This window comes from Scyliorhinus torazame, chromosome 4, assembly GCF_047496885.1.
Source record: "Scyliorhinus torazame isolate Kashiwa2021f chromosome 4, sScyTor2.1, whole genome shotgun sequence".
Lineage (NCBI taxonomy): Eukaryota > Metazoa > Chordata > Chondrichthyes > Carcharhiniformes > Scyliorhinidae > Scyliorhinus > Scyliorhinus torazame.
In genome coordinates, this window is record NC_092710.1 from 234034702 (window position 1) to 234047554 (window position 12853).

At 48.3% G+C, this 12853-nt stretch overlaps 1 protein-coding gene across 3 annotated transcripts in view; it reads right to left on the reverse strand.

The window, feature by feature from the left end:
• Positions 1–1486: 1486 nt before the first annotated feature.
• esco2 (establishment of sister chromatid cohesion N-acetyltransferase 2) overlaps positions 1487–12853 on the reverse strand; it is a 111835-nt gene continuing 100468 nt past the window's right edge. For all 3 annotated transcript variants that reach the window (XM_072499474.1, XM_072499471.1, XM_072499472.1), the window contains exon 11: positions 1487–2243. In XM_072499474.1, the coding sequence (XP_072355575.1) occupies positions 2111–2243 (133 nt within the window). In that variant the 3' untranslated portion in view covers positions 1487–2110. The remainder of the gene's footprint in view (positions 2244–12853) is intronic.

The window sequence follows — 12853 nt, forward strand, 5'->3', positions numbered from 1 at the left end:
ATTCTTCGAAGAACAGTGCTCTTAACTTGTTGCCAGTTATCTCACGATATTTATGAAAGTATTGGCATCAAATGTGGACCTTTTATTACGGATCCACAAAAACCTTTTGCAGTTTTAAAGTTGATTTTGAAGGAACAATTAACAATTCCCACTCCAATTCATTCGTTAGTGTGCGTGAATAATTATGGAGAGCGCGGCAGAGAGCAAGAGCGAGAGAGCGCGGCAGAGAGCAAGAGCGAGAGAGCGCGGCAGAGAGCAAGAGCGAGAGAGCGCGGCAGAGAGCAAGAGCGAGAGAGCGCGGCAGAGAGCAAGAGCGAGAGAGCGCGGCAGAGAGCAAGAGCGAGAGAGCGCGGCAGAGAGCAAGAGCGAGAGAGCGCGGCAGAGAGCAAGAGCGAGAGAGCGCGGCAGAGAGCAAGAGCGAGAGAGCGCGGCAGAGAGCAAGAGCGAGAGAGCGCGGCAGAGAGCAAGAGCGAGAGAGCGCGGCAGAGAGCAAGAGCGAGAGAGCGCGGCAGAGAGCAAGAGCGAGAGAGCGCGGCAGAGAGCAAGAGAGCGCGGCAGAGAGCAGGAGCAAGAGAGCGCGGCAGAGAGCAGGAGCGAGAGAGCGCGGCAGAGAGCATGAGCAAGAGAGCGCGGCAGAGAGCATGAGCAAGAGAGCGCGGCAGAGTGCAAGAGCGAGAGTGCGCAGCAGAGACCAAGAGCGAGAGAGCGTGGCAGAGAGCAAGAGCGAGAGAGCGCGGCAGAGAGCAAGAGCGAGAGAGTGCGGCAGAGAGCAAGAGCGAGAGAGCGCGGCAGCGAGCAAGAGAGCGCGGCAGCGAGCAAGAGCGAGCAAGAGAGCGCGGCAGCGAGCAAGAGCGAGGCAGAGAGCAAGAGCGAGAGAGCGCGGCAGAGAGCAAGAGCGCGGCAGAGAGCAAGAGCGCGGCAGAGAGCAAGAGCGAGAGAGCGCGGCAGAGAGCAAGAGTGAGAGCGCGGCAGAGGGCAAGCGAGAGCGCGGCAGAGGGCAAGCGAGAGCGCGGCAGAGAGCAAGCGAGAGCGCGGCAGAGAGCAAGCGAGAGCGCGGCAGAGGGCAAGCGAGAGCGCGGCAGAGGGCAAGCGAGAGAGCCAGAGGGTGTCAGAAAGCAAGGGAGAGCACCAGAGAGCAGAAGGAGCGAGACAAAGATAGAACAATTTTCAACCTCTGCTGAATCTTTCTTGCAACCTCTCTGCGGTGGCTGCAGCCTGGCCTGTTATACTTTTCCCATTGTGTTGTGCCAGGGGGCTATGAGTGGGTATATGGCAGCCATATTTTCAAAATCCAGAACTTTGCATTTTCCTTAGATAGTGACAATTCAACGGGTCTCTGGCCGTGCAATTTTAAGTAGTTGGTTCTGTCTCATTTCAAATTGCGTAATCTCTAGTCATTTGAAAAATTCTCTTTTCAAAAATAAAGTCGCACATCTTGTAACACAAAACAACGAAATAGTAATAGTGAAATAAAAATGACAGTGAATACTTCATTAAAGACTTTATTGTGGTAAGACAAAAATGTTAATTTTTGGATCAAACAAGTAGAAAACCTAACAAGTAATTTTTACTAATACAAATGTTACTGTGAGAATTGTGTTGAAGAATTACATGTTCTGAAGGGCCAAAAGCTCCTAAAATATGCACAATGAGATATGGTCAATCTTCAGAAATTTATCAACTGCAACAAATGTTTCAGTCTTTTCAAAACTAAGTTTTATATTGTGAAACTTGCATTCGAGCAGTCTGTACTATAAGCAGTTACTTTAATGGAAAGAAAGGTGAATAACAAAAACAAACAAGGCCTGTATGTACATTTCCCGATCAATCCTTTCCATTTAACATCTTAGAAAGTTTCCACAAATCCACTTTAACATGACATAATTAACATTTAGTAACCCTTAACATTGCAAAAACTCAAAAACATAATCAATATAATCTAAGAGAACACAGCAAACAGTGCAAAGTATTTCAAAAGACCAATATATGTTCCTAGAATTAAATAATCAGCGATTTAGACTATATTATAACGTTACCTACAATATAAAATGCAGAGGCTAAATTAATCAGATGGTAAATGGTTACTGAAAGTCAAATTTCAGTTTTGCAGTTAACCAATGAAATTATACACAAGGAAATTTGGGGTTTGGCAGTATTTGGTTGCAAAAAGCTTGCCAGATGGTGTTGGATCAGAGAAGGCAATTTCATTCTTGCTCAGACAGGTTCCATACATGAATGTGTTTCTGAAAGAAATGGAAGTATGTTGAATTTAAGTATGCAAAATCAAAGTACATTTTATAAACAGGATTAAGCGAATATAAAAAAAATCATTACCCGCAATGTTGCTTTAAGATAGTAATTTTCAAAGTGGGGGTCGTGACACGCAGATGGGTCGTGGAATGGTGTAGAATAGGTCGCAACTAGGGTCACCAAAAATGATCCCCAAAGATCACCTGCCTATTTTCCCCGTTTTCTCTCTAGGTAAATTTGCACTACAGTACAATGTATGACCACGAGGCTGATGTAGAAGCCGATGCCATGGACTTTCTTGCCCCTCTAGCCACAGTATAGTTGGGGCAGTTTGCAGCTAGTGAACTGTAAAATTCTCTTTGGGTGGCATTTCCTGCCACTGTGTTCAGCATTGGGATCTGTATATTTTCTGGAGTTCAGTGTGTCACTAACAAACCCTGTGCGTCCTTCATCATTCTCTCAGTTAACCCGGACGTACAGCCTCCTCCACCCCTACAAGATCCGATGTCCACTCCTTCCACTTCGGAATAGTCTCTAGTGCTTTAAGAAAACTTTTTTTTTCATCATCCACACCCCCACCACCATCCATCCCCCCCCATTCCCCAGGTACTCATCCCAAGCATCCATCCCTGCTGTGTGCCTACATGACTACATAGACTCCATCAGCTGAATTGGTTCCAGTACTGCAAGGACTTTTGCTTCTAGCTTTATCAGGACTTCCAATTGTCTGCCAAGGGTGGCATTAATAATAATAATAATAATAATGCTCTTCATTAGTGTTACAAGTAGGCTTACATTAACACTGTAATGAAGTTACTGAGAAAAGCCCTAGTCGCCTCATTCCGGCACCTGTTCCATGGTTCGGTGGATTGGCTATGCTAAATTGCCCTTAGTGTCCAAAGGTTAGGAGAGGTTATTGGGTTACGGGGATAGGGTGGAAGTGAGGGCTTAAGTGCGTCGGTGCAGGCTCGATGGGCCGAATGGCCTCCTTCTGCACTGTATGTTTTATGTTCGGGTACACGGAGGGAGAATTCAGAATGTTCAATTCACCTAACAGCACGCCTTTCGGGACTTATGGGAGGAAACCCACACAGACATGGGGAGAACTTGCCGACTAAACTACACATGTATACAGGAGCTGGTAAAATGTTGCAGGCATATGGAATGGAATGTGTCTGCACATTTGGTCAGCTGAGTTGTGCCCAGCATTGGTTTTTCCGCCCGCATGTTTTCAGTCTGTTACATATTTACGTGGGAAACGGTACTGACAGGCGTCCAGTGACATTCTGTCACTGTTAGGGGCAGCATGCCAGCACAGTTGCTTCACAGCTCCAGGGCCCCAGGCTTGATTCCCGGCTGGGTCACCGTCTGTGCGGAGTCTGCACGTCCTTCCCGTGTCTGCGTGGGTTTCTTCCGGGTGCTCCGGTTTCCTCCCATAGTCCAAAGATGTACAGGTTAGGTGGATTGGCCATACTAAATTGCCCTTAGTGTCCAAAAAGGTTGGTGGGGTGAGTGGGTTACAGGGATATGATGCAGGCGTGCTCTTAAGTCAGGTGCTCTTCCCAAGGACCGGTGCAGACTCGATGGGCTGAATGGCCTCTCTCTGCATTGTAAATTCTATTATCTGTCTGACTGTGCTTTTAGTTTAGCAGTTTAGGGCTCCTGTTCCTGAAGTGGAAGTTGTCCAATTTCCTATCCGACGTCTTGTTACGTTTTGAACGAGTAAACAGGACGTCGTTAGAACTGTGTAATACTGAGCCTGTTCACCTTTCCAGCGCTTGCACACAATTCTCCAAATGCGAACAATGGATACGATGATATAAAATAATCAAATAATCCTGAGTTACATCCTTTAAGGTGTAAGGATAGAACTGTTCTTAAAGTGAAACAGCAGCGCAATTTACAACTTTTACATTTAATAACACAGGAGTGCCAACAATGTGAGACTTTTAAAAAAAACTAACTATGGAGAATCTATTGTGAATGTGACGTGGGTCGCGAGAGTCAGTCATTCTATAAAATGGGTCGCCGGAAAAAACGTTTGAAAAATACTGCTTTAAGGAAAAAAGAAAATTAATTCTCTGGTTGGTTCTCAGCAAAGGATTTCTCTTCTTTTGAAACTGGGTTTCTCTTCTTTTGAAACAAGGCTGAAAATCGATTTAACAGAAGTCAAAATTATGGATGGTTTTGATCAAATAGAGAAGAATATTTTCACTCGTAGTGAAGAGTAAAACTAGAGCCTATTGCTATAAGATGGTTACATAAGAAACATCTTTACCAAGTGGAACTCTCTTCCGCAGGGATTAGTGTTGCTAACTTTAGCCTTAGTTTAATAGCTCATGTTCTATCACCTTTGCTCTTGAGTTGCCAGGTATCTTTCTGACTGGTACAGGTCGATAGCTAGGAGCGCCTATCTCGTAGCGAGCGTTGAAGTAAGACTTACAATTTGAGCAGTTGTTGCAGAAGGTCAGCAGAAGGGTCTCGAAGGGTGCGGAAGGATGAAGAAGGGTCGATTTGAACTTGGACTCTATTCGTATAGTCCCCAGGAGCTTCCCGCCTTTCGGGGCGGACCCTGTACCTGGTTCCAAGTGATTGGACTTCGTCCCAATCGATTGGACTTCATCCCAATCACTTGGTTCGATATTCTTCAATGCTGGAGCGATTCCTTGATCGATGGGCGGTTTTGGGGTGGTCGTTCGCCTCTCTTTGTGTAGGCTCCTGTTGGCGCCGAAAAGTCTGGCTTGGCTTTGTGTGTCTAATTTGTTGCACATTGTTCCCGGGGATTGCTAATTAATATTCAGATGGCTGGTGTGTTGTTATGCTGATGGCTGAAGGTATCGATTCTGTCTGGCCTCCCCAGAGGCGAATACACAGTTCTACCTGCAGCTGCTTGTTTGAGTCCTGTTGGCTGATTTTCCCATCAGCCTTTTCCGTTCGCCATTTTAAAATCGGGGTTGGCCATTCTAAGTCGGGAGTTAGCCATTTTAACTGGCTACATTCCCTCCTTGTGATCCTAACGCGAAGCGTGAAGGATCACATCATTATGTTGCTTTCCATTCCCTGACCTGGGGGGGTGGGGGGGGGGGGCACTTCATGGCCTCTGCACTGACCATAGCTATGCACAAACAATTTTAACAAACAATTCTAACGGCGCTATGTCAAATAGGGACATGCATTACAAAACAATGAACTGGGAACCTCTAACTTATTCTTAATATACTACACTCGCTTAAACATTCCATTATCCTACCTTCCTCAGTCATACAACAAAATCATAGCATTTCATACAGTCTTTCCTGGCTTGGCAGTCAAGCTCAGGATCATACGAGTTGCTCATGAAAAAGTCCTTTACAGTTCTTTATTTACAATAACAATTAACGCAAGTGAATGTACTTTATTATAGATGGCGGGGGTCGGGGGTCTGGTCGTAACCGAACATAGGGAATCTGATCCTATATACTGGGGTTCGAGCGCGGTAGGCTCTCCTTCTCCATTTCCGTAGACGCAGTCTGCACGATGCAGCAGAGTATCGCCAACGCGAGTAGTGTTTCGATCACATAGGACAGGGAGTACCAGGTTATGAACCTGGCACACCAAGATGATGTAGTGTCGCTGGTGACTGGGCTCTGGGTACTGCGGGATAGTGAAACATTAACGGCTGGGGATCTTGAAGACATGGGGTTCGCGGTCACGCGCAACCAAATGTCCAATAACATTATGTTGATCCATATGAAGGAAGTGCTCATGGCTGTTCTCTTTCCTTTTCTTTCTTTGTTTTCTCCGGTCCTGGAGCTTCTGTAGAAACAAGCATAGTGTCTGTAACTATCTTTGTTTAATAGCTGGTACGCTAGTGTGTCTGTCCTTTTGTGCCAATTATTCCCTTTATAATTGGTCACCATGTGTGACTCCCCCCCTTTTTTTTTCTTCAAAAAACAAATTTTAGGACACAGCACACTTCCCAATAATGAACCAGTGCTGATTTAGCATCCCAATGTTCCAGGATGTAAATAGCAGATGGCCGGCAAACTAAAGGTTACCTAAACAAACAAAACTTTTTGAACTGAAAAATGCCAAAATGAGGTGCGTATGGGCCGCGACGGGTAAGATTTGGATGGAGTCCCCGGGTAGGACAGCTACCAATGCAGTATCTCTCCTATCCAAGCGTAGTTGACCAGCAGGGGGGTTCCCAGGCAGGGCGGGTCTCAAGCCGTTTCTCCACTGCCTGAGCAACCGACAAGAACGGGCAAAAATGTAGTCATCGTGGTGGGGCTGCCGTAGTGGTTCTATCCTTCGAACCAGAAGGGCAGTTACAATCGGGCGTCTGGTACCCGAACAAGTGTCTGCCGACAAGCTAGTTCCTCTGAACTAGTGTCTGGCAACGGTGGGTCTCTGTGGGCAAGATCTCAGAGGTTTCAGGTGAATTGTCGCCTGGCAATGGTTAGCCTCTGAAGGCAAGTCCTCAGAGGTTTCGGCCGAATAGGCGTGCGGCAGTGAGAAAAATTCTCCTGTCGGACATACAACATTTAACAAACGTACAAACAACATAAAACATTCTGCAGGTTCCATCAGAAAGGACAACACTTCTCCCAAGCGGTTCCTTTGAACCATCATCTGGACACCTCAGTTCTCGGCTGCGAACAGGGTCGCAAAGGGGTTGGTGGTTTGGGAGTCAGACCCAAGGTCGTCCTCTTCTCCCGGGTCCCAAACTCTGGAGTGGATTAGGGCTGAAAGGGCTGCATGGTGTGAGGTGGGGTTGCTTTCGTCGTTGCGGACGAATCTGTACGAGTTGTCACGGTGCCAATAATTGGTGTCTAGTTGTGTGGGGACAAAATCGGGGTCGCCAGTGTGGTTCGGTGGTGGGGTTTGCTCAGGAAAGTGATCAGGAAGGGATCACTTGGATCGAAGTCGGAGTCGCTGGGTGTGGGGACTGGTGCATGGGGATAGTAGGGAGGTGTGCTGTGGCTATCGTCCGAGTCACAGTCGCTGTCTCTGCTGCTGCAGTCTGTGGGCGTTCCGGGGCGGAGTGTCTATTTCGGGAGTAGAGTCGGGATAGAGTCCGTGGCTGGGCTGGACGTGGTGGGGGTTGGTAGGGTTACGTTGGCTGTGGGCGGGGCGTGGTGTGCTGCGTCAAGCATGACGTGGTGTGCGTGGTTCGACTGTGTTCCATAAGCCTTCAGCTGGTTTATATGAAACCACGCAGTCTTACCATTGGGGTACTTTATTTTATAAACGGAAGGGCTTACTTTATCCGCAATGGAATACGGACCCGAGTATTTTGGTGACAGGAATGTGCTGGGGTTATATACAGAAAGCATCACTTTCTGTCCGATACTATACTCAGTCGCATGCATTGTCTTATCAAAATAAGCCTTGCTCTGTTTCTTTCTTGTGCCCAATTTTACTGCGGCTGCTAGCTGAGCCGTTTTAACATTTGCAACTAATTGTTCCACGGCTTTCTCGTGTGTGAGGGCCGTCACTTCGGGGCTGGTCAGGTCCAAACTGAACAAATATTCTGTGCCTTGCATGGGGCGTCCGGTCAGGAGGGTGTGTGGGGTGTAACCTGTGGAGGTAGAAATAGTGTTACGCAAAAACATCAGTGCAAAAGGGAGGACCGAGTCCCAAGTGGTGTTGTTCTGCTGGAACATTTTTCTAAGGGTGGTTTTTAGGGTCGGATTCATGCGCTCCACGATACCACTCGACTGTGGGTGGTATGCTATGTGGAATTTTTGGGTGATGCCAAATATCGTGAGGACGTTCTGCATGACACGTCCCGTAAAATGGGAACCTTGGTCGGATTCAATGCTGCGGGGGAGTCCCCATCTTGTAAAGGTGTGGTGGGTCAGAATCTTGGCTGTGGTTTTTGCAGTGTTTGTGCGGGCTGGGAATGCTTCCACCCATTTTGTAAATGTGTCTATGACCACAAGTACATATTTATAGCCATTTCTGCAAGGGGGCAATGGACCTATAAAGTCGATCTGGAGGTTAGTCCAGGGGCCATTAACGGGTCGGTGTGGCCGAGTTGGGCCTTTTTGGCATATCTGTCCGGGTTATTCTGCGCACAGATAAGACAATTTTCCATGTAATGGTTTACATCTTCCTTTAACTTCGGCCACCAACAAAGCTGCTTGAGATGGGCTGTAGTGGGGTCGATTCCCTGATGTCCATGACTGTCATGGAACAAGCAAATCAATTGGTTCCTGTCCTGTTCAGGAACCACATAAAGGGTGTCCTTTAACACCACACCGTCATGTGTGGTCAGTGTATTCCTAAATCTCTCATAGGGAGCTGGATTGTTTCCCTTTACAATCTCCTTGAGATTGGTGTCCTGCTTCTGGGCCTCCACTAGATCCTCGATCTTTGTCTGTGAGACCTGAACTGCACTCACTGGCGCGCTTTCGGGGGGTGTCCAAAAATACCCATGTCTGGAACCAGTTTTAGCCAGTGCGTCGGCTTTTACATTTCCAGTGGGGGGGAGGAGCGATGGTGGCTGCGGACTTTGATGATCCCATAAGTCCTGTTCTGGGCTTTTTCTAAAATATGACGGAGCAATGGGGCTGAGGGGAGGGGTTTTCCGTCTGCGGAAACAAATCCGCTTGCTTCCCACAGGGGCAGAAATTCCGTAAGGCTGTTACAGACATAGAGGCTGTCCAAGTATATGTCTGCTGGGCTGAGGAAGGAATCTGGGTGCTCAGCTATATATGCAATGGCCGCAAGCTCTGCTGCCTGCGCGCCTAAGTGTCTGGGTAGTTTCAACGATATTTCCTCGAGGGCGCGTCCCTGCACGCCCTCGACATATATACTGCAACCTGTTATGCGCTTCCCATCCAAGACTGTGGAAGATCCATCCACATAAATCTTTATGGGCTCACACGTGTCCGTGTGCGGGGGGCTCTGAGTTGAATTACCTATCTTTCTGGGGGGTGTTTTAGCAATAAAGGGGCCTGTGTTGTGGTGTGGAGCGATAATCTCACATTCATGGGGGGTTCCGGGGTACTGTAAATTGTCGGCTAAGTAGGTGTGTGTCTTTGTCCTTTTCACAGTGATGTCCCGTCCCTGCAAGAGAAGGGTCCATCTGGCTGCTCTCATTTGGCTTACTGTACCGTCCTAGAGTCGTCCGTCCAGTAAAAGTTGGGTGGGGGTGTGTTCGGTCAGAATTGTGATGGGGTTCAGTCCGGTAATATATGAAAAGTGCTGGACTGCCCAGAAAACTGCGAGCAGGTGCCTCTCAAAGGCTGAAAATCCCTGCTCCACAGCATCTAAAAGTCGGGAGGCGTAAGCTACGAGCCTTAACTGGTCGTGCTGTTCCTGGAGGAGCACGGCTGAAAGGGTGAGGTCTGTGGTCGCTACCTCTGTGGCGTAAGGGGAAAGCAGGTCTGGAACTTGTGCGGGGGCGGCCATGAGTGCCTGTTTTAAAGAGTCCACAGCATCCGTACGATGCGGAAGCCATTCGCAGGGGGCTCCCTTCTTTAGGAGGTCGGAGAGGGGCGCTGCCTTGCTGGCGAAACCGTCAATGTGGTTTCGGCAGTAGCCAACCAGTCCTAAAAACGACCGGAGGGCTGAAACGTTCTGGGGAAGGGGCAATTTAGCAATCATGTCAATTCTTTTGTACTCTATCTCACGTTTACCGTGCGTGATAATTGTTCCCAAATATATCACTTTTTCTTCCAAAATTTGGGCCTTTTTGGGGTTGACTTTACAACCAATTGAATGTAATAGTTCCAGGAGTTCGGACAGAAGCTCAATGTGCTCTTCCTTGGTGTCTGTCTGCAGTAGTAGGTCGTCTACATACTGTACCAGACATTCGGGGCGAGAGAATTTTGCTAAACCATTTGCCAGCTGTCAGTGGAAAATGGAGGGGGAGTTGTGGAATCCTTGTGGCAGGCATGTCCACGTGTACGGCTGTGCTTTAAAGGTGAAGGCAAATTTGTACTGGCACACCTTTGCCAATGGAATGGACCAGAATCCATTACTGATGTCCAAAACCGTGAAGTAGCGGGAATTGAGTCCCTGCTTGAGCATGGTCTTGGGACTTGTTGCTACGGTGGGGGTGACTTTGTTGAATTCCCGATAATCAATGGTCAGTCGCCATGATCCATTGGGCTTTCTCACTGGCCAAATCGGGGCATTATTTGTGGAAGCTACTGATCTAAGTATGCCCTGCTCTAATAAGCTCTCTATTACTTTTAAGATTTCTCCCTCTGCCTCTAGGGGAAATCCGTACTGTTTCTGGGGTCTAGGGTCAGGTCCTGTTATTTGTACGGAGCCAGTCATCCGTCCACAGTCGTGCTTGTGGGTCGCGAATGCTGCCCTGTTCTTTTGCAGAACTGCCCTAACCTGCTTGTCCGTACTAAGCGTGGTCGGGTTGAACCAAAATTCACCTACGGCACTAATTTTATTCATATATTCACCTATGTTGAGCATTGCGGGGGCTCTTGCGGATTTCGCCATCTTCCAGACACACTGGTTGACTGGATCGAATGATAAGTTGTGGGAATTGATGAAATCAATTCCCAGAATGTGTTCTGCTGTGTGGAGCAAGTCAACTAAAACCACGGGGTGTTTGGTGGTGATGGTTCAGATTTGAATGGGTACAGGGGCTGTGATGTGTCCCTGCTGTGAGTGGCCTGTAAAGCCGCTGAGGGTGATATTGGCTGTAGTGGGCCACGTGTCCATTTGAAATAGAGTGGAGGAATTTATGGTGGTGCGGAACCCTCCTGTGTCCCAGAGAAATTCGATGGGCTGTCCCTGAATTTTCGCTGCAACTACTGGTCGTCCTGACCTATCCCAAAGGGTGTCGCAGACCCAACTGGGGGAGCCCGTACACCGTCAGTCCGTTCCGGTCAAGGCCGTCTGATCCGAGCGGGCGCTAACGCTATGAACGGGCTCTGTCTTTTTCTTAATCAGAGTGCCCGTCTGCTGGGCTCTCTGTGGCTTTTTAGGGGCATTGCCCTCTTTTGCAAAATGTCCCAACTGTCCGCAGTTGTAACACTCCTGTGACTTGGGTGGGGGGCTGTTCTTTCCCTCATTTACCCATGCGGGGTTCTTGTGTGTTGTTTTCACTGCCTGCATATCTGCGGCGGCCTACTTTTCCTCGCTATTTTTAACAGTGGGTTTGCTCTGAACCGATTGCTCCCAAACGCGGGACAATCTTTTCACTATCCACTTCTCGTTATGGGCCTCCTCGGAGGGATCATAACTCGTACAGGCTTTCTGTCCTGTATCTGTGGCATGGGAGATAAGGATGCGGGTCCATTTGGCCATATTGTCTGGGGACAAATGGGCACGGTCTACGTCTCCAAAGACTGCTGCGAAGTGAATCCACAGGCGTCCAGCGAACGCTGTGGTGTGCTCAGATTTCTTCTGCCACATTTATTCAGGCCCGGTTATACCCGATCGCATCCAGGATCGCGGTATGCATTTCTGCAAGGGTGCCACCTCCTACATTCTGTGGGTCGGGAAGGGCTGCTGCTACCGACGGATCTAAACTTAAAACCATGAGCTTTACATGCTCTCTCTCGTCCAGGCCGTACATGTTCGCCTGATGTCTAACTGTGGCAAAGAAATGGTGGGGGTCTGAGGCGGGGAGGAACGGTGTGATCTTCTCGCACGCGCCCCGTAATTGGGTCACTGTTAAGGGGGTGGAATATAGATATTCCGCATCGTCCGATGTGGCTGTGCGGTGGGTGGTTACAGGGTTCAATTGAGCTTGAACTATCTGCTGTGTGGGGGGTTGGGGTGCTTTTCTCTTTTGGGGCTTTCCCTGCGCACATGTTCCCTGAACATATCTCTGCGCGGTTTCGTTTAACTCTTCCCAATCAGAGCCGTCTTCCTGATCTAACTTTTCCCCAAAGGTTTCCTGAAAACCTTTTTGAACAGAAAGCAGCGATTGCAGCTCTGCAATCTGCTTCCGGCACTTTGCGTGATCTAAGGTGCGTTGTCTTTGTTCTGTGGTGGCAGCATGGAGTGCTCTTAATGCTGCCTTGAGATCACTACACTGTTTCTGTAATGCCTCTACCTGTTTTTCTGTTTCTTCTCTTACCAGGACTGCACATTGCGTGTCCTGATAGGCCTTTTCATATTGCGACTGGAAACTGCTTAAATGCGCCAGACAAGACTGGTGAGCCCATTTGGCGTCATCCACCTCTCCATCTTTTGCTGCCAATTTCCTCCTCAATTCCATATTCTTTCTACTTCGCTTACATCGACCTTACTCATCCGATGTATGCCCTCAACTTCTTTCCGGAGCATCTTAATGACCTCCTCTGTGCCTCGCAATTGTGCCAAACAGGACACGATTGCCATCGGCTTGCGAGCTTTTCCCAAGCTCTTTTTGTGGATCTCGCTCAGGTTCTCCCACCAAGTATGTCCTATACTCCTGGGACCTGATTCCTCATTATCACAGAAATCATTCCAAAGGGCCATCCTTTCCCTTTGAGATATTTCCTGATTTCCTCCTCCCAAATGGGACACTGTCCCACTCTACTGCTGCTGGTCGCTGCGACCGCAGATTCCTCAGGGTTCATGAGGCGCTGCATTGCCTGCTTTCCTATCCGACTGCTTCTTCTAAATTTGGAACAGGGGGCTAAGGCGGTGTTGTAAGTAC